Genomic DNA, 24648 nt, shown 5'->3' with positions numbered 1-24648 from the left:
TAACGTTTCTTGGTTTTTTTTGGTTGTTTTTTTTTTTTTTTTTTTTTGCCGCGCTGCGCGGCATGCGGGATCTTAGTTCCCCTACCAGGGATCGAACCCCTGCCCCCTGCAGTGGAAGCACTGAATCTTAACCACTGGACCACCAGGGAAGTCCCGTTCTTTGGTTTTTTAACCTCTAGGCAGGTGAATAGTTCAGGCTGCGGGTTTGGGTGTAGAAGTGTAAGTTGATAGGATATGGTTTTGAGTTTGAGGACCTATAAGTAAGTTGATTTTTACCAAGAAAGTGAAGCTAGAGCTCCATAGAAATGACTCATACAATAAGATGGTATAGAGGACCGATGAATACTAAGATGTACCTGAAGATGATGTGCCATAAATCTAATTCTACAGTAAGATTTCTATTTCAACCCAGCTTTTTATTAAGAAAATTTCCAAACACTGAGAAAGGTTGAAAGATGAATACAGTGATGACAGTGATGACCTGTATTCCGGCCACCCTAGATTCAACAGATGTTACTAACATTTTGTCACATATTGTGTGTACATACCTACATGCATGCATACAAATGTACGTGCTTATATATATATATATATATATATATATATATCCATACCCAAAACATCTGGAAGTAAATTAAGATGATATTTTACTCCTTAATACTTAAGCACATATCTCCTGAAAAATAACATTCTCCTACATAATCAAATGCCATTATCTTATCTAAGAACATTAACTTTAATTCTCTCATGTCTAATATTCATTTCATAATTAAAAAATCCTCAGTTGTTCCCAAAATGTCTTTATGCCATTTTTATCAAACCAGTGTTGAATCAGTGTTGTATTTCTGATTGGGCTCGGGGGGTGGCAAAGCAGAGAATAGATTGGATGGCTTCTCAATGAAACAGGCTTGAAGTGAATCTGACCTAAAAGATAATTTTTTTTTCCATTAAAGTTGTTTTTCCCCCCTCAAAGGGAGGAGAGGTACATAGTCATAATCCTATAATAGAGACTCAATTTATAGTGCCTGTGTAGTCTTCCTTTGAGTCAATTTTGAATTTCTGGACAGTTCAACTATGTTCTAGCTTAACTACGTTACATAGACTTGTTCTAAAAGAGTGGTTCTTTTAAGTCAGGTTTCAAATTGCTCCTTTGTGTTTTTAGGTAGATTCCTAATTACAGGTTTCCCCTGCTACCTGAAAAGTAGAGTATTCCTGTGGAATGTTTCATAAGCTGAAATGGCGTAAAGCAGCGGTCCCCAACCTTTTTGGCACCAGGGACCGATTTCGTGGAAGACAGTTTTTCCACGGACGGGGCGGGGGAGGGTGGCGGGTAGGGGAAGGGGATGGTTCAGGCGCTAACGCTAGCGATGGGGAGCGGCAGATGAAGCTTCCCTCGCTCACCCGCCGCTCACCTCCTGCTGTGCGACCCGGTTCCTAACAGGCCAGGGGCCGGTACTTGTGCGCAGCCCGGGGGTTGGGGACCCCTGGTGTAAAGTGAAGAAGCAGTTACATTAGGACACATCTTACTAATGGATGCACAAAAGAATTCAAGGTAAAGCACAGATGCTCACATAGTTCAAAGCCATGGCAGCTTGATGCTGAGATGCTGAGCACAGTTCCTGGGAAGGAGCTTAGCGATGCCACTCTCACTCTTCAGGGTGTGTGCTGCCTCTGTGACAACTCATTGCAAAACATTGAACACTATTTTCCCTTTTCACGGACTTTTTTTGTAAAAGCAAAAATCCTCTTCAGATGTCTTTTGGTTAGCAAAAACAGGTACTAATGTAGGTCTTTGTGAAAGCCACTTGGCGGAAAGTGAAATTTTGAAAAGCAGGGCATACCTGTAATGGCCTCATACACTCACGGTCCTGAGCATAACAGAGAAAAAGACCATTTCTGCCTTCAGAACTTAGTGTATTAACACATTTGTGAATAGAAAATGCTGAGGATTTAGCTGTTGCATGTGTATTTGTGTTTCTAAACTTTTATTTTTTACCTGTTTATATCGAGCAACCCAAAAAAATAGTGACTGGAGAGCAATTAACAATATGGGAGAAGGATTTAAGATTGCCGAATTTTTTTTTTTCTTTTTCAGTGTAAGGAAGACATTCTGGTTTTTGTGCCCTCTTTGCTTTTATTACTTGGCCCCATTTCCTGATCATGCACTTTTGTTTTTTTTTTTTTACTTTTGATTACCCATTTCTCACAGGAAAATTATGCCCATGTACTTTTTATTATACCAAGGGCAGCTATTATCTCTCAGATCCTGTTTCTAATCCATGAACAAAATGGAATCAAGACTAAATTAAATGGTATGTGTCTACCTTCTAAGTTGGATAACTTAGAAAAAATAACAGGAGGATATCTGAGGGTTGTAATCAACTAAATAGTCTTGCTTAGTTGGGAATGCTTTAAAATGACTGTGCTAAAGAGTACAAAAGTTCTTCATTCTTTTCTGTTACTTTTAATTGAAATAAAGTTATATATCAGAAAAATAATTTTTGTTTTTCTCTTCCCATTTTCCCTACTACATTTTGAGCATCTTGACTGAAGTTTAACATAATTTAGATTGCCTACAGTCTTGGCCTAGTTTAAGGGCATAGTTTTTCTGCCTATTAATCATGTTCTTAAGGAGTTGCTAATTGCATGAACTGCAATCTTAGAATAAAATTTATAAAGAACTATGAACTAAGGAGAAGTGGAAACTCAGAAGGAATAGGTATGTGGTACTGGGCATTTCATTATCTTACTTGGGAAAAATTACATGTTTTAATTTATGAATGTAATTGATTTAAGACAAGAGTTCTATTGGAGTTTATCTCATATCTCTTCTTTGGATCACATACGCCAGGCTTTGTTTGACTCCTGAGTTTTCTTTCAAGTCCTTAATTTCTGAGTGCTATAGTCTCTTTCTATGAGGGCAATTTAAACAGTTTATTTCTCTAATTAAAAGTATTAAACTAACCAGATATCCCAGTTACTATCTTTTTTTTTTTTCTTTGTACATTTCCTTTAGAAGAGTATCTTGAAGATCTCATCCACAGTTTTATTTCCTTGTAGACGGGAGAGCTAAGGACAAAAATGAGCCAGTCTCATGAAGACAGTTTAACAAGTGTGGCTTGGAATCCAGATGGGAAACGCTTTGTGACTGGAGGTCAGCGTGGGCAGTTCTATCAGTGTGTGAGTATTTAGTGCCCTCTTTCAAATGTTTGCTTATTTAAAAGCAAACTTAGTTTTGTAAAAATAAAGAATTCATTTGACTTGATATCTTTTATAAAATATACTATATGAAGACCTACTTTGCCATCTTTCTAGAAAAGCACTGTCCAATAGAACTTTCTGTGGATTTTTTTTTAAACCATTTCAAGTGCTTATACAAAATATAGGCTTTGAATTTAGTAAAACATTAAAAAAAATTGTCCTACTAAACATTTTGTTCTTATAAATAAGTTCCTAATGTATAGGGACAAAAAGGTTTAGTATTTAATTTCTTTGGGGTTTTTTAGCCCTTTGGAATTTTTTGTATCCAAAAAAAAAAGCTGAATTTCATGAGGAGACTGTCTTTAAATATTTGAGGAATAAAAGTGATGATGAGTGTTACCAGAAAACTTTGCGGTCTTGATTTGAGGTATCTTCTAATCATTACCTGCCCTGTTAATCTTGGAGTGTTGGGATAATAAAAATTAATAGGTAAAAAGTCTTATGACAAGGTAGACTGTGATACAAATCCCGTGTCATTACTCTGTATCTAGATTCCACATCTCCTATCACTACCTAGCATGGTTCTAGTAGGCCCTTGTAGATTTTTAAAACTAAAATAAGATAATAAATCCCATCAAATCATTCAGTGTAGGTCATTTATCATAAAGACTTTTATGTAGCCACTACAAATTATCAATTTCACTAAACTGGCTGCTAGACTCGTGGAACCTAGTGTCATATTATCTCAGCATGGTTGTAAGCCATTTCTTTCTTTTTTTGTGTTTTTTTTCCAGTTGTCCCAACACTCTTTATTGATATACCCGTGATTTTCCAATTCTTTTTTTTTTTTTTTTTTTTTTTTTTTTTTAATTTTTGGCTGTGTTGGGTCTTCATTTCTGTGCGAGGGCTTCTCTAGTTGCGGCGAGCGGGGGCCACTTCATCGCGGTGCGCGGGCCTCTCACTGTCACGGCCTCTCTTGTCGCGGAGCACAGGCTCCAGACGTACAGGCTCAGTAGTTGTGGCTCACGGGCCTAGTTGCTCCGCGGCATGTAGGATCTTCCCAGACCAGGGCTCGAACCCGTGAAACCTGCATAGGCAGGCAGATTCTCAACTACTGCGCCACCAGGGAAGCCCCTAATTCTTTTAAAAAGTTATTTCGAGTGGTCAATACCATTGTTATATACTAATTTAGCATTTTATTTCTGGACTTTCTCTCCATGGGCTAATACTGTACTGCATTGATTGATTGATCTAATTGACATATAACATTATATTAGTTTCAAGTGTACAACATAATGATTCAGTATTCGTATGTATTACAAAATGATTACCACAATAAGTCTAGTTAACATCCATCACCATACATAGTTACAAGAATTTTTTTTTGTTATGATGAGGATTTTTAAGATTTACTTTTAGCAACTTTCACATATGCAATACAGTATTATTAACTATAGTCACCATGCTGTACATTTTAGCATTTAAGCCATTAGTTCTTAATTCCCTGTGTTCAAGACGCATATATGTTTCTGCTGACTTTGCCATCCCATACACTGTTTAAACCTTCATGATACAGGACTTTGGTAGTTCCCTAACCTGTAAAATGGGAATGGGAATGCCTCTCAGAGCTCTGAATGTTCAATAAGATAACCTAAGAGCTTTGTTCAGCACGTTACAGATTTGGTGACTTTTTAAAAAATGTCATAACAGATTCCTAAGTTCTGTAAAGTTATAATTAATGTTTTCGTAATTGTTTTCCATATCACAACTTGTGAATATTACAGGACAGGTCCCAGTATAGTGAATTTTAAAGGAATGTTTGAATTCTTTTCCAAAAGTTGTGAGACCTTAAAACTTAAGGATTCTTTCTTTCTTTGTATTTATTGTACTTATCTATGCATGGTAGGTTATTGAAGGGAAGATACATTTACTAAGATTCTCCCCCTCTCCCTTAGGTATTGTAATGAAATTTGACCTATATTCAAATTCTGATGATTAAAAACACTTATGGAACAATTAGGTTGAGATCAGTCTCAGGAAAAGACAAACATTACAAAAAGATATGCTAAGAGATGCTTTTGTTTTTGTTTGCTTTCTGAGTGCTGTTAAATAATGGAGTTAATAGTAATTTTCTCCTCAGGATTTAGACGGTAATCTCCTTGACTCCTGGGAAGGGGTGAGAGTGCAATGCCTTTGGTGCTTGAGTGATGGGAAGACTGTTTTGGCATCAGATACACACCAGCGAATTCGGGGATATAACTTCGAGGACCTTACAGATAGGAACATGTAACTATATTTTGTATCCATTAAACAACAGTTATCTGATTTATGTTAAAATAGAAGTGTAGTGGAACTTACTTCTTCAGAAAAAGTTTTTATTATGGTTTTGGTTTTGGTTTGATTGGTAATTTGGGTGGATAGTCAGGTGGTGCTTAGTAATTATTAACTCAGATTCTTTTTATTGATTGAAATATAGTATATAATAGTGAATACAGACAAAGTTTGTGATACTTAAGCTAGAACATTTTGTATTTTGATAATTTGAATGTGTTGATTCTTAGTATGTTTCTTTTGACAAATTATTTTTTGGTTACAGAGTACAAGAAGATCATCCCATTATGTCTTTTACTATTTCAAAGAACGGCCGATTAGCTTTGTTAAATGTAGCAACTCAGGTGAGTTTATTAGCATAATTCTCAGAAAAACTTAGCTTAGTTAAAGTTTATTGTGATTTTTAGTATATATAAACAGGTATTTCTGTGAATTCTTAAATTTCAAATGTGTTTGATCCTTAAGTTTGTAGAGTCAACTAGAAATTTTTCAGTTGGCATTTCGCATCAATAGAAAATGAAAATGTTCATCAGGCAAAGGGATAGTCACAGGTAACTTTTTAAAATTCTTTTGAGTTGAGTTAGAATAAATACCTAAATTCTCTTTTGCTTACAGGGAGTTCATTTATGGGACTTGCAAGACAGAGTTTTAGTAAGAAAGTATCAAGGTGTTACACAAGGGTTTTATACAATTCATTCATGTTTTGGAGGCCATAATGAAGACTTCATCGCTAGTGGCAGTGAAGGTAAATTGTGTCTCTGTTGGTTCACATATATTGATGGACTGAAAGTTCTATAATTCTCTCAACTTGTGAACATAGTCATGTCTCCAAACAAATTCAAGATGTTAAATCAAAAATTGTATGAGCTGTTTATCCAGTGCACTGTTAATTTCCTTTTCTTGGAATGATTTGAGTCCTCCTATTGTCACAAATTAATAGTGCCTATTTTGGCTTATGTGGAGGTGTGTTTAGTGCATGTGTCAAATCAAGATTTAGTTAAATCTTTACTCTCTCGTATGTTGACTTTTTTTTAAATAGATTTATTTATTTATGTTTTGGCGTTGGGTCTTCGTTGCTGCGCACGGGCTTTCTGTAGTTGCAGCTAGTGGGGACTCCTCTTCATTGCGGGGTGTGGGCTTCTCATTGTGTTGGCTTCTCTTGTTGAGGAGCATGGGCTCTCTAGGCGTGTGGGCTCAGTAGTTGTGGCACACGGGCTTAGTTGCTCCGTGGCATGTGAGATCTTACCGGACCAGGGCTCGAACCCGTGTCCACTGCATTGGCAGGCGGATTCTTTTTTTTTTTTTTTTTTTTTTTGCGGTACGCGGGCCTCTCACTGTTGTGGCCTCTCCCGTTGTGGAGCACAGGCTCCGGACGCGCAGGCCCAGCGGCCATGGCTCACGGGCCCAGCCGTTCCGCGGCATGTGGGATCTTCCCGGACCGGGGCACGAACCCGTGTCCCCTGCATCGGCAGGCGGACTCTCAACCACTGCGCCACCAGGGAAGCCCGGCAGGCGGATTCTTAACCACTGCGCCACCAGGGAAGCCCCACTATTTTTTCATGAGACTGATGGTTTTCAGATGTTAGTAGTATCTTAAAAATCAAGGTTAATTGTTTTAGCTGATCTTGGACAAAATTGACTATAGTTAGATCTTCAGTGTTTCTTTAGTGACCAAAGAAAATAATTTAGGATTCTTATGGTCTCAGAGAAGCTGAAATTACAGAATTGTGTCTACTACCTTTTTGAATAAACTTCTCTGGTCTAATAACATCGGTATTTCAGGCAGGCATGTGCCTAAACTAGTCAGTCTGATTTAAAATAGAAATTGTTTAAAATATGCAAGCACAAATAAGTGAGGCAGTATTAAAAGTTGGTGTACTTTTTAAGGTGATGAAACATAAATAATGGCAAATTATTGAAAATTTTCATTCAACACATTTTCTTGAGTACCCACTATACTGTTCTAGTACTATAGCAGCAAATTATTTAAGTCATTTTTTTAAAAACTGAATCTCGTTTTCCAAGGTAGACCAAGGAACTGGATTATGTTGGTAAACACCTGGTAATGTTCAATTACTGTGTAAGATGTTTCTGTTACCCATTTCTTGACAAAAAACCGATCTCAGTAGCTAAGAGGATCACAAAATGACACATGAGTTTTTCCTTTGTGTATAAGATATTTAAGGATTAAGACAAAGAGACATTTAGGGATTTAGATTTTAACATGAAGCATATGAATTTATCTATTCTTTCTTTTCCCCCCCAAAAATCAGTCAGATAAGATTGAGAAAAGAGAAGAGTGGTTTGCTAGGTAACAATTGGGAGTTCACTTCTTTCCCGTCAAAAAATCTTTTTTTATCTGTTAGTTTAATCATGTTATTTTTTTCTAGGTTCTCCATTGGCTTCTAATTTGATATGATCTAAACATATTAATAAGCCTTCTACCTGCTTTTTAGCTCTTCCTACTCAAAGATCTCTTTCCCCTTGCTCTATTTAATCCTGCTTCTGGGGGGTTTTTTGCCTCTTAATTATGCCTCACAATCCCCTATAGCTCTTTCTAAAAATAATATGTAGCCTAGAAGTGCTTTAAAAATATGTGTTGCTACCATTATCCCTAGCGATGCCAATCTTTTTTTTTTTTTGCGGTACGCGGGCCTCTCCCGTTGTGGAGCACAGGCTCCGGACGTGCAGGCTCAGCGGCCATGGCTCACAGGCCCAGCCGCTCCGCGGCATGTGGGATCTTCCCAGACCGGGGCACGAACCCCCATCCCCTGCATCGGCAGGCGGACTCTCAACCACTGCGCCACCAGGGAAGCCCCAATCTTTTTTTTTTTTTAAGACCAAACTAACTTTAGAATTAAGCCTGATGAATAATGTAATTAAGCCACACATTATATTCTGCTTAGGGATAAAATGAAACATAACTATGATGGAAAGAGATTAGCATTCTCATGATTGAGGTGGTTTAGAATGGTTCCAAAAGTGTTTTCAACACCAAGTGGATATAGCAACTATATTATCTCCCGAGATGACCACAGTAATCCATTTGTCATTTATTGTCAGAAATATATTCCAAGAACCTTCCAAATCCCCAAATATATGAATGTCAGTATAAAATAGAGCAATTAGGAAACCTTTCCCCCTAAAAGTTATGCCATTACTCCAGCCTTTTCACTGTGCTGGAAATATATAGAAAAACTTATTTTTTACCTCTGCATAGGCACTGGATTCCCTAAACTGGTACAGTAAGCAGAGCTTGATCATAAAGCCTGTCATTCTGATCTTGACTACATCAAATCTTAATTTTTGCTGACTGTTCAGCAAATATCCTCCTCGGGTATGTGTTCACGAATCCAAATGTAGGCAGATTTCAGTTGCATTCACACTTTTCAAGCCTGTAATCTTTCTTTGTGGACTTGCTCTGTCCAAGGGGAAACATAGCTAGTCTGGGCTTTTTTTTTTTCTCCTTTTGCTAATTTTATTTTATTGAAAGAAAATTATTTTCAGAAATGATTGAAGAATAAGTACCCTCTAGGAAAGATAAATTCAGTACTTCAGTGAGTGCCTTTTAGCTTTTGCTTCACATACTCAAAAAAATGTTCAGAAACAGTTCCAACTTTTTATCTTTGTAAGTTGAAACCAGGGCATGGTTTTTTTTTTAACCACAAGTTTATTACCTTTTCACCACTCTGAAGTTTCCTCAGTTGGCAGCACATCCACTGAAAGTTCCCACATTGATCACATAGTTGATTGACAGATCTTCAGATAGGACACTTTTCTGATTTACCCTGGGATTCTGCCTTCTGCTGAAAAGCCATCACTTCTATTTCGTTAACTCTTTGTGGTAGTACATGGTGTTTACTACGTGCTAGACTCTGTTCAAAACACTTTTTCATGTACAGACTTACTTTATCCTCATAACATGATGAGGTAAGTACAGATCCCCGTTTACAGAGGAGTTGCAAAGAGTGGGTAATGTGCCCAAAGTTACACGGCTGGTCCGTGATACAGGGAGCGTGTGGACTGGGTAGTCTGACTCTATAGCCCGTACTGTGAACTTCTACTCTCTACTAGTCCGTTGTTTTGTTTTGCTTTGTTTGTTTTTGAAGATTATTTTATCACAAAGTTGTCAGGGTTTTTGTTTTTTATGGTCACTTCATGAGATTACAAATAGACTACTACAAAGTCATATTATTATGCTGTCTAGCCTCACAAGTAAACTCTTGAGCAGGGCCTCCTGGATTTCAACCCCAGTTTCACCATTTACCGGCTGTTAACCATGAGCAGATTGCTTCTTCAGTCGCCATCCATAAAAGGGATAAGCATAGTGCCCACCTCATGATGATGGTGAAGATTAAATAATATACTTAAGGGCTTCCCTGGTGGCGCAGTGGTTGAGAGTCCGCCTGCCGATGCAGGGGACACGGGTTCGTGCCCCGGTCCGGGAAGATTCCACATGCCATGGAGCGGCTGGGCCCGTGAGCCATGGCCCCTGAGCCTGCACGTCCAGAGCCTGCGCTCCGCAACGGGAGAGGCCACAACAGTGAGAGGCCCGCGTACCACAAAAAATAATAATAATTTAAAAATAATAATAATAATACACTTAGTACATTATAAACACTCAATACTTAGCTATCATAATTGCTATATTTGAATTTGGATACATTGCTTTTCTATCACCTCTCATTTCCATAGAATCTGTCTCTATCCTAGATTTGTTTATATTCAAAGATCTTGACTGTGATTATATATTATGTATTATAGGATATTACAGATAGATTTTGTGGTGACTTGCAAGCTAGTCAGTCATCAGTAACAGGGAAAAAAATGTGTATTTTATTAAAATGGCTTTTTTCAAAAGGTAGTTTGTTAAATTATTCACATTGTTTTTGTTGTCCTTTCAAGTTCTAATAAGTTATACGTTCTGTGTGTAATGAGCAGTAAATTTAAAATCAGTTGGTTTTGTTAATATGTAACAACTCCTTGACTTTTCTCTGAATTACTGTTTATTCAGATCACAAGGTTTACATCTGGCACAAACGTAGTGAACTGCCAATCGCGGAGCTGACAGGGCACACACGCACCGTAAACTGTGTGAGCTGGAACCCACAGATCCCATCTATGATGGCCAGCGCCTCAGATGACGGCACCGTTAGAATATGGGGACCAGCGCCTTTTATAGACCACCAGAATATTGAAGGTAACTATCATACAGTTTCCCTGTGTTTTCTCCAGATGAAACGTTGCCCTGCTTATCATAAAGTTGTAGCATTTTTAAGCGGTACTTTATTTAAAGTGTAGGATACAATCAGTTTTTTTCCCTCATTTAGAGGTTGTACACTATATCTCCGCAGAAGTTTAACTAATCTAAGACACAGCAGTATTTTGTTTGTTTGTTTTATCGGTGACACTGGGGAGAATAAGCTGAAATGTGCCACCTCATTTACATCCAGTTAGTATCGCCACTTTCAAAATTTTATTGAAAATCTTGCTTCATCAAGCAAGAAGTATTTTATACTTTCATACCCATGAAAACTAGCTAGTATATGAAATTTGAACAACTTTAGAATGATCTTGATTATGGTTTTACCCTTAAAAATAAATATCTGTTAATACCAATAGAGAAAAAGAAGGGAACTAACATTTATCATGTACCTATGTGCCAGGCAGCCTGCTAGGCCCTTTATATACACTGTCTTGCGTAACATCTTCATAGCCCTGTTAAGACAAGTAGAAGAAGTGTTTTTATCCTCATTTCTGTGGATGTAAAAACTGAAGCATGGCAAGGCTAGTTAACTTGTTGAGAGCTGCCAGGTCTTCAAATCTAGGTCTGAAAGGTTTTTTCCACTACTTCCAGATACTTGAAGAAAGCCCAAAGCCAAAAAGCTTAACAGTTAAGGGCATAAGCTTAATTGAGCAAGATATTGGTACTAGAGAGAGGAGATAACGAGAGCAAAAATATTTAGTTTGCTTAGAAAGAAGTAATTTACCTAGAAGCAGATAAACAGATTTTTTTGTTCAGTTAAGTTATTCTTAGAGGAGGAGGGTTGTCAGGGTAGCATGTGTGGTTTAAAAGCATATTTTCTGTGCTTTTGTCTTTGTGGTTCAAACTGTAAAAGACTTGACCAGATCTCACTGGTCGGTGAGGATGTACAGCCAAAGATGAGAGTAAAAAGCACGAAGAGCACACAGGTCAAAAAGCTTGAGAATTACTGTTCAGTCATTCAGAACCTTCAAGGACCTTTTTGTATTTGTACATCACTACATGACATTCTAACATTCCTCTGTGAAATCAGCTAAAACTAAAAATCTTGTTGATCTCCTGTTGTTCGTTGTTGTCCTTTTTTAGGTTTCAAGCCCCACTCTCTTAGATGTTTTAGAGATCTATAACTGAGATTATATGTGCTTTTCTAATTTTATTAGTCATTTTGGAAGTTATTTCTTCAAATAAACATTTGATTTGAAGAAGTAGGAAAACATTAGGTATATAGTAACAAATTTACCTTGTAAGTGGATTTATTTTAGACATACCTTTAAGGGTGTGTTTATGCTTCTACTACTGTGAAACAAAAGTTACACTGCTATTTGGTAACTTAGCTATTGTGGATACTCATTATTGTGGGTGAGCCAAACTTGGCCCAGTTGTAAGCACTGGGTCTAATTCAGCAATTTTCAGTTGTGCTTTGCAACATAGGTATAGCCCTAAAATTTCATTTATACCTAAAATAGGAAAACAGCTTCTGTATAACTAGAAATTTGGGTAATGCCTTTTATGCAGGCATCTTCTGGGTTCTTTTTCCCACACTTGAAAACTTGTTTTTCTAATTAATACCTGTTTGGAATAGATGTTTTGGAAAAATGTAGATGAGAAGCTAAGGAAATGACATTCAAAAATCATGATATCCTAAGATACTATAAGTCATTGAAGTAAAAATATTTCACTTAACTCAATTTCAAAAAAGAGAATTGCTGACCTTTTATTATAACAGTAAAGTTCCATACTGCATTTTTTTTTTTTTTTGAGGACTATAGATAGAATGGGATCAAGTACTAATAGAAGAGTACTAGATAGAATAGGATCAAGTACTGATGCATGCTACAACATGGATGAACTTTGAAAACAATATGCTAAGTGAAAGAAGCCAGACACAAAAGAGCACCTACGGTGGTTCCATGTATATGAAATGGTCCGGAATAGGCTAATCCATAGAGAAAGTAGACTAGTAGTTGCTTAGGATTGAGGGGGGTGACGGTTTGCTTACGACTGCTAATGGTGATGAAAATATTCTAAAATTGATTGTCATGATGGTTGTACAATCCTGTGAATATACTAACACCTACTGAACTGTCCACTTTAAATGGGTGCATTGTAGAGTGTGTGAATTTGTATCGGTAGAGCTGTTGACACATTACCCTTCCCCCACACACACAGAAGAGTAGGGTGATATTGCAGAATTTCAAACTGAGCCGCTGAAAGGAGAATTAAATACATAGTTATGATGCACAGTTTACCTTGGACTGCCAGATCTTCTTTATTCTCTTCTATTGTAAACTACCATGAAGATTTTTCTATTCTGCATAAGTATTTCAAGGTTCATTTTTAAAGTATGAGATTCCAATATGATTATTCTCTTGGGTTCTCCAATATTCAAAATAATCCTGAGTTTAGACTGTAATATATAGCCTAAGATGTGACAGTTTTAACGATAATGATGAAAGTATCAAGAATTTGCCTCGATGTGATTGTTTTCTAATGTTACGATATTTTGTAATGGCATGATGCTGATTTTAAAACTTTCTAACTGGTAACTTTTTTCTCCCCCTCCCCTCTTCTTCCTCTTTTCCCCCAATACACATTTCATCTTGTCTTCATTCAGAGGAATGCAGTAGCATGGATAGTTGATGGCGAATTTGGAGCAGACGACTTCTGTTTAACTTAAAATTAGTCGTATTTTAATGGCTTGGGATTTGGTGCAAACAAACATGATTGATAGCTGGACAGACATGCTCGTCATGAAAAAAGAACCATTTCTGAAGCCCGACTGGGGCCAAACATTTACACCTTGCTTCATAGTAACCAGTTGAGATGAAGCACGTCGTTAGAACGTTGTTGGACACCATGTTGAATTATCCCCCCATCGGTTGTGAAGAACTGTGCTACATTCAGGCTTACCCATTGAACTCAGTATATATAATTTTTTCCCTCCTGCCTTTTGTCGGGCAGGATCCATTCTTGTTGCTCTTCTGTGTAATGAAGTTTAAATGCTTGTTTGGAAAACTTTATTTAACAGTTTAGAAGGCTTGATAGAAAGAGTGCATTAGTCTGAAGAGTATACATTGGATAGGAAAGAATTCCCTTCTTTTGTTTCTCCAAATCTTTCCGCCTTATTTAGCTTGAGATCTTTGCAGCTTGGTTCATGGATTCTAGCCTTGCCCGTTGCGCAGTATATACTGATCCAGATGATAAACCAGTGAACTATGTCAAAAGCACTCTCAATATTACATTTGACAAAAAGTTTTGTACTTTTCACATGGCTTGTTGCCCCGTAAAAGGGTTAACAGCACAATTTTTTAAAAATAAATTAAGAAGTATTTATAGGATTAAAGTGACTTCATTTGTATACATTTGGAATCTAAACCAGCTTAAAAAGAGTTTCCTTTATGACTTAGATACGCAGTATAAACTGATGCTCTTCTGGAATACCACATGAGACATGGTCAGAAACAGTGCTTGGAAGGACATCACACAGGAAGTTCAGAGTAGCGCTTTGAAGATTTTCCCCCTTTTGTTTTATTCCTGAAGGAACATCAGTACCTGATCTTCAAGAAATTCAAGATTCATAACGAGAATTTTAAATTTATACCAACATGAGAGATCAGTAGTCAGTTTAGGTTTTCAACAAAGCTTGTTCCAAGTTGTTCTCAACTTGGGGAATCATTTTGGTGTGATCTAGCAAGAGAGTAGAAGTCAGCAGATATAACCACTTTGGAAATTCATAGTATAACTGAGCTTGTTAGAAGAATTCAGCAGGTTACAGACATACTTAAACTGGGTTTAAAACCTAGGAGTCATTTCTCTAATTGCCCTTAATATTTTGACATATAGGGATACGTAAATTTAAAGGATATTTCTTCTCAGATTTTCAGATATTGCCATACTGAACCTCATTCTAAACTGGTGCTGTGGATAGTCTCCCTCTCCCCTCCCCTTTTAGTTTAAGGAAGGGTTTCCTTCATGGAAAAGCACTTTTAATTTTGAGAATTTCACGTTTAAAATAAGCCAAAAGCCTGATGTTCACGTTGTGCTTTTAAACCCCGTAACAGCTGAGTACAACATACTTAGTCTCCTTGGAAATTCCCTCCCCTCTTTAGTAGAGGATATAAATATGGTGACCATAGCTGTTACGTGGGGAAGAGGAGTGGGAATACCCCCAAAATAAGATTCTGGTGAAGAAAAAGTCTTACACTGTTCCCTTTCGGCCCAGCCAAGTCTATAATATATGATTACCGTGAGTAGACTCCTTCAGGATCCACAAAGAAGAGAAAGGCTTGGATGTTAGGAGTTCTTCCATCGGGGGATGGGTGGGTAGGGGAAGGTAGCAGGGAGAAATGGGTAAAGTCAGGGAAGGGGAGAAGAAAGAAAAACACAATTGGCCTTAAAACAGCTCAGATTCTCCCAGAAGCTCATAGTAAGAGAAAATGATAGATCGTGGTCAGCAGATTATTTTATCAAATTGGTAATGTAAAAGATTTCTTTAAGCTCCATTTTGCAGAGGCCACCGCTTAGAGAATCAAGAATTCCTGTTTTGATACTTCTAAGTTAAAATAACTATGTTACAGTTTATCTGGTACTTCATTTTTCGTAACTAAAATTACTTTTTACTTTAAGCTTGAATAAAATCTTCATTGGTAACTGTATGTAATTAAGTGGCAACTTCTCTTTACCTCAGTACAGTTAAATCCATTCATATTTTAAGTGATTCATGTATACCCTGAAGCCATTAATACACCCCAATCTCTATGGTAACATCACTAACAAAATGTGGGCATAGAAACTCCACAGCTGTTTACAAATTTGGTTACAGTGTGCTATGGTACATGTGTAACATTCACGGAGATTTGTGCCCGTTCAGGGGCAATTTGGCGCTCAAGTCTACTATACTTCACCCAGCCACCCCTAGATCTGAGTTTTCAGAGTGCTTCTGAAGTACAGTTAAAAACACTTTAAAAAAGTGGAGTAAAAGTGAGGCACATTTTACAAGAACATAACTCCATTAAAACGGAGTAACAACTATGCAAAGGTTTCTATAGCAGCTAGGTGAGTTTGTGTTCCAAGTCTGTCTTAACTGGCAGCTTCCTATATATACTGGTACTTTACTGTGCCAATTTGCTGTAAACGTCTACTTCATGCATGTGCCATGCAGCGACTGTGCTAGAAAGGTAAAATAAATGAAGATACCTAGGATTTTATGGTACAAAGAACCTGACAGCAGGATGGTCTAACTCATAGCTCTTAACTGAAAACTTCCGACAGTGCTGTAGTCTCTATATAGGCTTGAGGTGAGAATATACAGAGTGAGAATACTACCAAGCCAGCTGCAAGATACTAACAAATGTATAAACTGAAAAGTACCAATACTTTTTGCACATAGATCAAAATAGAGTGGAGAATTTTGGCTCCAAAAATCAGGTTAGTAGGCTCATTTCCATGTGCTTAAAAATGTTTTTTTGTTGTTACTATTCATTGATTAAGGGCTAGAGCACGTATGAAATTAAATGTCTTTTTCCTCCAAATAACTGGTTATTAATAGTACAGTGTTGGATTTGGGGATTCCTAAGACCGGTGTGTGGGTGGTGAATTAGAGTTGGGGAATTAGCTGGGAGGGATGACAAAGCTTCAGTTTGGGTTTTTGTATGTTATTAGTGTTCATTCTAGCTAGCTACATTTCTTTTGCTCTTATTGGCCAGGTAAATGTTATATTTAACCAGGTAAGTAGTTTAAACAGAGGAAATTCTTTTTGCAAATGCCCCTACACATTGGCCCATTTCAGTGGGTGGGAGAACAGAAAGGGATTACCTAACTTTAAAAATAAACTTAAGTAATTAAAATAACTTGGTAATTGAAAGGAAAAAAATCAATTTTTATCAGTATTTTCTTAATTTGAAATCACACTAGTAGTAGTATGGTAATTTTTATTATTAGGAGTGTTCTCCCTCTGGAGTGGCATTTCATGACATTAATAGAAAACCCTTTTTTCCCCCACCCCTCCCCATCTTGAAATTTTCTTTTTTAGGATGTTGGTTCCTGCACACAAGAACTGACCCTATCACCTCTGCTCACAGTGGTAAATATAACGTACATCTCTTGAAAGGGAAATATCCATGTCAGTTTCTTTCACAGCAGAAGAATGGCTACTTTTGAATGGGGAGGAAAGAAGACATTTTTCTTAATATCCTTTTTGTCCCATCTCTGAAGTGTATAAATATCTTTATTTCGTTTTAATTTCTCATTTAGATTTTAGCAACTTCTCTTTTGGGGTTGTTCTCCAAAATATTACTTCCATTTCAAAGACCATATCGGATTTAATTTAAACCGCTAACTTTAAAAGAAGAGGTGAATCTGCATTTATACTTAGACACTTTCTAAAAACAGGGTGAACTTAATCGAAAATTTTCAGTGTTGTTAAGCTATTGTTATAGTAGCTGCCCTATAGTTGCAAAAACAAAAACTATAAAAACCCATCCCTTATCTACTTAATCCAGATAGCCTGGATTTAATGAAACTAAGAGAATAAAAATGTGTGCGTGTGTGTGTTGTGTGTCTGTGTGAAAGAGATTACTTAATTCATAAAAAGTCCTGGAAACAGCTGTTCTGGGTTCTTGTCAGTTTCACTAAAAGTCTCATGCACATGTGAAGTGCCCTCTCTGAATTGAAGGTTTGGTTAATACTGGTATATTTTTATAAGACTGAAATTGTGTCCCCATCTTTAACTTAAAACATTTTCATCATCAGGGTCAATGTGCTAAAAACTGAATCGGAACATTTTTAGGCACAGATGGAAAAAAATGTTATTGGCTCCTTGAAAATGTGTGTGTGTGGCGAGGGGAATAGATCCACAAAAGCATGTATGTACTTACAAACCAAGCTGTAGAGATCAAGAAAAGAACTTGTGTTGATCTCAAGATTTCTAAATTGTCAAGATTTACATGGCATTGTGGTGGAACTAGTTAAAACTTAGAGCTTTTGATATATAATAACTATTTGCTATGGACTGATTAAATGTTTCAAAGGATTGTGTTCTTAAATATTGGGGTTTTTTTTTTTTTAACTGCCTCTCAGATTATATTTAGTAGTTTAAATTTCTTTGCTTTATTATTTCATTAAAGCATAAGAAACTTCAGGTCTCTGATATATTTATTTTCACTTGTTCTACTAATTATTTACAAAACACCCTTTGTTAACTTTTATTTTATAAATGTGTAGTATATTAAATGTCTTTAAATTTTTGTTCAATTGAATCTACATTAACTTTGATTTGCTTTCCTGGGATTTTTTTTTTAATACACCTTTTCCATGTCAGTGCATAGCACTTAACCAATCGTTTGTATTCCCTTTCAATCCAATAAACAGAATGAATAATTAAGTAATTGTTGCTGTGTTAAATCTCCTAATAGCCATTAGCCTGAGTGTCTAACTAGTACTATTTTTACCTAAAACAACTGATTTGCTGAATTTGACATCCATAGATTTACCTGGAGTTTTTTAGTGGTGTCTAACGGAGCACTGCTTTGCCAGTTGACATATCTGTTTTTTTTAAAAGCTGTTGTGTGTAATCATGGATTAATTTAGAAAACTCTCAGGAACATTTGCATTTTTAAAGGAATCATATGCCACATGTTCAAAAATATTACTGCGTCTGAAATTATGCGTTTAGGCAGTGGATATGCTGACAAGGGGAGAAAATATATTTCCAGTTTGAAATTAAAATTTATTTCATAACAAATATATACTTATTTAAAGATATCCTTGGAGAAAGCATTCAGTGTATACAAACCTATATAGTACATTTGTATTTATGAAAAGAAAAGAAAACCAATTGCCCATCAGGGTGAATTATTACAGAATTAGGCTTTATGATTTTTACTACTAAGAGTGGTGGTCTGCACAGTAAAAGGAAGTGCAAATGTGAAAGATTAGTACTTGGCAGGCAATCAGTGGAGACTCAGCTTAGGATAGCAGATCCACTGATGAGGCAGAGAGAGGTAATGCTTCCACACTACTGCTCACCACCTTAAAGGTACGGTTTGCCACTTCCTCTGATCAACAGGCAAGAGAGAAGTTTTTTCTACTTGAAGTCTTTAAATACCAGCTATACTTTGCAGACTTAGCTTAAAGTTTCATGCCAGATCCCAGCACCAGGTAAAGAAAATTTCCCAACCTTAATAAATCTTAAGAGAGTTGTATTTTAAAAACACAATTCAATTCCCTTTCCTTTAAGCAAAAGAAAAGTTGATGGTCTTCAGTTACATCATTTCATGACTTCTACTTGAAATTTTTCCCAGAAAAACTTAAAACTGTTAAAGAACATTCAACAAACAAAATGACCCCGTCATCCTATCACTACTTCCAAGAATCTTAGGTGTCTGCCATTGGTTTTGTGGCAGTGGGCGCTCCTCCCTCAAACCTGATGAGCGTGCGTAACACGGGCTTGCTGTATAGGAAACAGTACAATCACGTAATTAACAAAATGTTAAATCGGCATGTAATGTATAGCTAATGCTGGAAACAGGGAAGAACAAGAACAAATTTTCAGCAAGTTTTAATTTCCTTTTCTGATGTGAGGATTAGTGGCTTCTTTGGTCACTGTATTAAATTGATGCAACTGGAGTCCCTCATACACAATTTAAGACTTTTAACATCTTATTCAAGACATAATTAGCCATGGTGATAGGCCATATCTAGAATTCAAATAAATGAATGTGCTAGTGTTCTTCATTTAAGTTCTGTGTGGCTTTTTCCTCATTTTGAATATAATTTTAAAATGCAGCTACACATTGAATTGGGAGTTGTATACCAAATAGTTTCCAAATATTGAATAACTTTTCCCTCATTCCCAAATGGAAAAATACCAGTTTGTGGCCTATGAATTCAGAAAAGGGGTCTTGATTTTATTATCAATGAAAAACTTGTTCTAAAAGTTCTTTCACACTATGTGTAAATGGGCTCTTGCCCGTTAATGGATTTGCGTGAAAAAACTTTAAGATTTTTTCTTTCTCCCCTGTTAATGGGTTTGCATGAAAAAACTTTTCAGTAACATTTTGTGTTCTTGTCCACAAAGAACTGATACTATTCAACTGGTTTGGTTTTAATTTCCTTTCTCTTTCTATGCTTTCTCCTAGTGTTTGTATAAATAACTGGAGTGCTTATTGGGTACCAGGCGCTTTAGATACATTATTTAAACTTCTATCTCTGTAAGCAAGTATTGCTCACTTTTTTTCAATGATAAACTCAGGCTTAAGGAGACTGAAATACAGTTAATAGATGGTAGTACTGGGATTCAAACCCCTGTTTGATTCCAGAGCCTGTGCTTTTAACTCCTAAATCCAAGGGCATGTGAGACTCAACTGAAGGCTTTTTTAACTTTTAGATTTCGAAGCCACCTTCCAGATCACAAGTCAAATTTTTTTTTTTTTCACAAGTCAGATTTGTTAACACGTCAGGTAATTGTATGTTGTCAGCTGACACTGATCCACTTTTACTGGTGGGTTTTGAAAACCGTGGGACTATGCTATATTATTACTTCAGCAATGAGACCAAGAATGAAAAGCAGGAGCAAGAATGGTAATGAGAGGGACTAACCACAACGCACACGCTATTTGGTCGTTGAGTAACACGAGTACAGAACAGGTATTCCTTTGGGCTAATATACTGGGTGCTTGCTTTTTAGGCCAGTCACTATGGATGAGCCACTCATTCCATTCTCATTTAATTCTCAAGGTACCTTCATGGGGCAAATACTCTAATTTCCATTTTACAAATGAGGGAAGTAGGCTTAAATAAATTAACTGGTATGAAGGAGCTGGGATTCTAAGCCAGGTGCCCCTGAGCTTATGCTATTAACCACTGCACACATAAACCTCCCTTGGTCTGTAGATGGCCACTTACACCCTAGATTAAAAATTGACTGTTAAAAACTTGTCAAAGATAGGTAAAACATTTAAGGGCACACTTCTTTACTGATTCTAGTTAACTGTGTAGTTCATAGAAGAAAATGACACTTGAACTTATACAGATTTTTCTCCATACAATTAAAGCAATCAATAAAACAGACTCATGAAGTTTCATAGAAGAAAACCTCCACAATAAATTTGAATGTCTTTAAATTGTTTTATAAAGTAGTGGGTTTGGATTTAAATATAAATCCTATCACTTGGTGTGTCACTTTAGACAAATTACTTATCTGTCAGAGTTCCCTCATCTATGAAAGAAGCTAACAGTATCTTCTTACCAGACAGCATTGTGATGATGGGTGAGAATGCACATAGTAAAATCACAAACGATTTTTTTTTTAAGAGTTTATGGCAGTCAGCAAAAGCCAGAATACTGGAGGTTCTACACAACAAATGATTGCTATGTCCAGTGAAACAGTTTCTTCAACAAATTGCAAGGAAAATAATAGGGAATTTAGTAGATTAAGAGACTTAAGGACATTAACCAAATGAAATGTACAGATCTTTGCTGAATCCCAATGTGAACAAAACGACTGTAAACCTTGAGCCAGTGGGGGAAATTGGAGCACCCATTGTATATTTGGTACTAAGTAATTACCAACTTATGTATGATGCTGGGACTGTGTGCGTGTTTTAAGAATCCTTATCTTACAGAGATATGCGTAGAAATACTACATATGTACTGATGTCTGGTATTGGCTTCAAAATAGTGTGGGGGAGGGAAGGTAGTAGGTTATAGATAAAACAAGAATGCCCGTAAGTTTGATTATTGTAACTGGTAAAATAGATTACCAACTGACACGGATTAGTCCTGTTATTGTCTTCCAAAAAGTTAGTATCTTTATACACAGCTACACCAGAAGCTAGCCTTGCCCTGCAGGTCACCCTGATACAGTAGATGCAGTGGCAGCCAAACTTGTTGCTTTTTAATTGAGCTGTCAAGTTCAACCCTCACCTGCTTTGCATCCAACCTGTGAAATAGGCTGCTGATCAGAAAAAGTGATAAGATCAGGCTCTACAACTTGATTCCACTTCCATCCTCTCCTTCAGAGATTATCAATTTGAATGAATTGAGCTGTGAAACCAGACGGAGGATTCAAGCTCCTTCCTTGTTCAAGTGCCAGCCTCTTGCCCAAAGAATATATGGTACTTAGAATAGCAGATTGAAGATGAACCAAGTCCCCTGGATAAATAACAAAGTGGGGATTCTGACAACGCACCGGGTGCTTAGAAGGGAACCAGGAATCAGAGAGATGGCTGGAGAGTGATGGTATAGCAGTGTATAACTCCGCACCTTTACTAGTCCTCTCAACATCTACACACAAGGTGCTCCACTGGAGAACAGCAATTTCAGTATTTGTTCGACTGACTCACATTCTGACTATGCGCTAATGTTGAATGGGAACTAATACAGGTGAAACCAAGACTGTTCCATAACGGATGTAGCAAACCAAATACACAGCAGGGGAAGCCACGGTCAAACCTCTGAGCTCCCACCTAGCTGATTCTGACCACTCACCCACCACCCACTCCTCACCCAGCCTCAGAGGGAAGCCACTGAAAACAAAAACAGCTTTTATCAAGGAATTTATTCTAAAGAGCAACTTGAGCTCTTAGTGATCAATCCCTTTAACATCTATGTCCTGACAGTGATTATTACTGTGATTACTGTGGTTCACAATGCCAACCCTAAGGCTCTGAATGACCCTCAGTCCTTAGATTATATTTAGAGCAGAACAATTTGACTACTACCTTGTACAATTTTCACGGTAAGCATGGCTTAAAACCAAAAGGCTTCACTGACAAATGCTCAGATAGAACAGCCCATTCTTTGAACAGCCTTATTAACTGTAGTTTCACTACACCAAGAATATTTCAATCTTTGTTACACTACATTGCAAAATAGTATTTTTGGCTTAAAGTACACAAATTCAGGTGGCAGCAATCTAGATAATAGGCATAGAATTTCAAGACTTCCCTTCTCTATCTTGCTGCCTGTTTCCATGTATTAGAACAATTTTACTTACATGCAGGGGGTAATTAATTATACCTAGTACATAATACTTTTCATCACAATTACTTCTGACAAAATATTACTTGTGAGTAAAACTGACTTCACAAGCCTCCAGTACACCAAGTACAGCGGTTTCCTTTCCTAACCTAGCATGTCTTAGAACATTCCATAATGTGACTGCCTTGAAAACAGATGGTAGACTTTGATTATGTTGCTCCATTGCTTCTTACTTCCCTGATGTAAAGGACATTAGTCAGACTTCATGCTGAAAGAGCAATAGAACAACACAATCAGATTTATGTATCCATTCAACAATCATGTATTGTTTCCGTGTGCAAGGCATGGACTGCGTTAGGTGCCAGGAGCAACAGGAAAATGATACAAATATGAATAAGAGGATACTCTGCCCTCCAGGAGTGTACAGTCTAGTAGGAGAGATTAACTGCATACAAATAACCGTAACACCAGATAGAAAGTGGTTAAGTGCCACAGAAGAAAAAGTTCCATGGGGAGCTTTCTTATCCCCCAAATTCAAAGTAAGCTCAGATGAGAGGAAGCAGATTTCGATTATTATTCCATTGTCATCTGTGTGGCATGAAAAGGTGGCTGTCAGGCTTTGATGAACCAAGCTGCACCTTAGATCTTTCTTCCTCGGCTCTCTGAGTCCAGTGATTAGCAAGCGCACCTGCTAACCACTGAAGGGATGGAAGGAAAAGGTCAAAGGAAAATGACAGAATACACAGATAAAAATATTCTGCATCCAGGAGCCTGCCATAGTAGTCTGCACTGGCTGGGCCCAGGGTACTACCTTCACAGATGGACAGGGACGAGAAGTGATAAGGGAGAGAACACTGGACTAGCCAGGAGGACTCCAGATGTCTAAGATGAAGTTAGACCAAATGATCTCTAAGGGTCTCTGCAACTCTCCAATCAGTTAAAAGCACAGAAAATTAATCTTCAGCATCTTAACCACAGCTTTTAAAGTCAGTGCTTTTTCCCTCTTTTCATAATTTGTAGAAGGGCCCCTAAAAAATCCAAACAAAAAACTAGAGTTACCCCCTTTCCTGCCTTTGATTACAGACAAGCAATACAAGAAAGGTGGTTTTGTTTTTAACCACGGTTAATGTTTCAGAAGTAAAGAGCTCCTGTCTTTCGTTATAAACAAGGCACCTTTCTGATCTGCTCAGCCTCACCAACATACGTGCCTGATGGTATGTAAACTGACAGCCAGATGCTCTCAACTACACAGGTTTCTATTTTGGTTACTAAGAATACTTGTATATTCCAGACCTTGTAATAACCTATAATGGAATATAATCTGAAAAAAATAATTGAATCACTATGCTGTACATCTGAAACTAACACAATATTGTGAAAATTTCAATTTTTTAAAAAAAGAAGAATGAGAAGATAAAACATTTTGGTCAACAGTCCTCCACCACCTTTGAGCTTCCTGAAGTAGCTTGTTTATCTCTCAGTTCTAAGGATTTAAGTTCTCCAACAGCTTCATTGCTTTCAAAGCTTGAGCAGAACATTTAGAGGCACTGGAAGTTAAGGATAAAGTCAGAGTTAAGTGACTGTTTTTCTTTTTTTAAATAGAGGAAGGTGCCTAAGAAGGAAAGGGTAAGAGAGATGCATCAAACTAACTTCTATGTTACAGCTTCTTGGCTCTTTGCCTGGAAGAAATACAAGATACCCCCAAGGAGCAATTTTTGAAGCTCGAAAGAGGCCAACAGAACCAAGTTTACTTTGCCTACCATTTCACCCTTCCTTTCATGTGTGGCCAGGGTATACCACCATCCTCAAAATGTGGGTCTATCCATATAGGGAGTTTTGCTTAGTGCCTCTCCGGCTTCTGCCAAGGCTAGACC

General features: G+C 37.2%; 1 protein-coding gene across 2 annotated transcripts in view; it reads left to right on the top strand.

Annotated features, from left to right (window-relative positions):
* The window catches only part of WDR26 (WD repeat domain 26), a 43161-nt gene extending 24985 nt beyond the window's left edge, over positions 1-18176 (top strand). For both annotated transcript variants that reach the window (XM_029228606.1, XM_029228605.1), the window contains exons 9-14: positions 3061-3180; positions 5342-5487; positions 5798-5876; positions 6148-6277; positions 10547-10732; positions 13410-18176. In XM_029228606.1, coding sequence (XP_029084439.1) covers positions 3061-3180; positions 5342-5487; positions 5798-5876; positions 6148-6277; positions 10547-10732; positions 13410-13435 — 687 coding nt within the window. In that variant the 3' untranslated portion in view covers positions 13436-18176. The remainder of the gene's footprint in view (positions 1-3060; positions 3181-5341; positions 5488-5797; positions 5877-6147; positions 6278-10546; positions 10733-13409) is intronic.
* The last annotated feature ends 6472 nt before the right edge of the window (positions 18177-24648 follow it).

Source organism: Monodon monoceros, unplaced genomic scaffold (genome assembly GCF_005190385.1).
Source record: "Monodon monoceros isolate NGI ecotype Baffin Bay Population unplaced genomic scaffold, NGI_Narwhal_1 Super_Scaffold_18, whole genome shotgun sequence".
Taxonomy (NCBI): Eukaryota; Metazoa; Chordata; class Mammalia; order Artiodactyla; family Monodontidae; genus Monodon; species Monodon monoceros.
The sequence above is the reverse complement of the archived record's forward strand: the minus strand, read 5'-3'. Positions and strand labels throughout refer to the sequence as shown.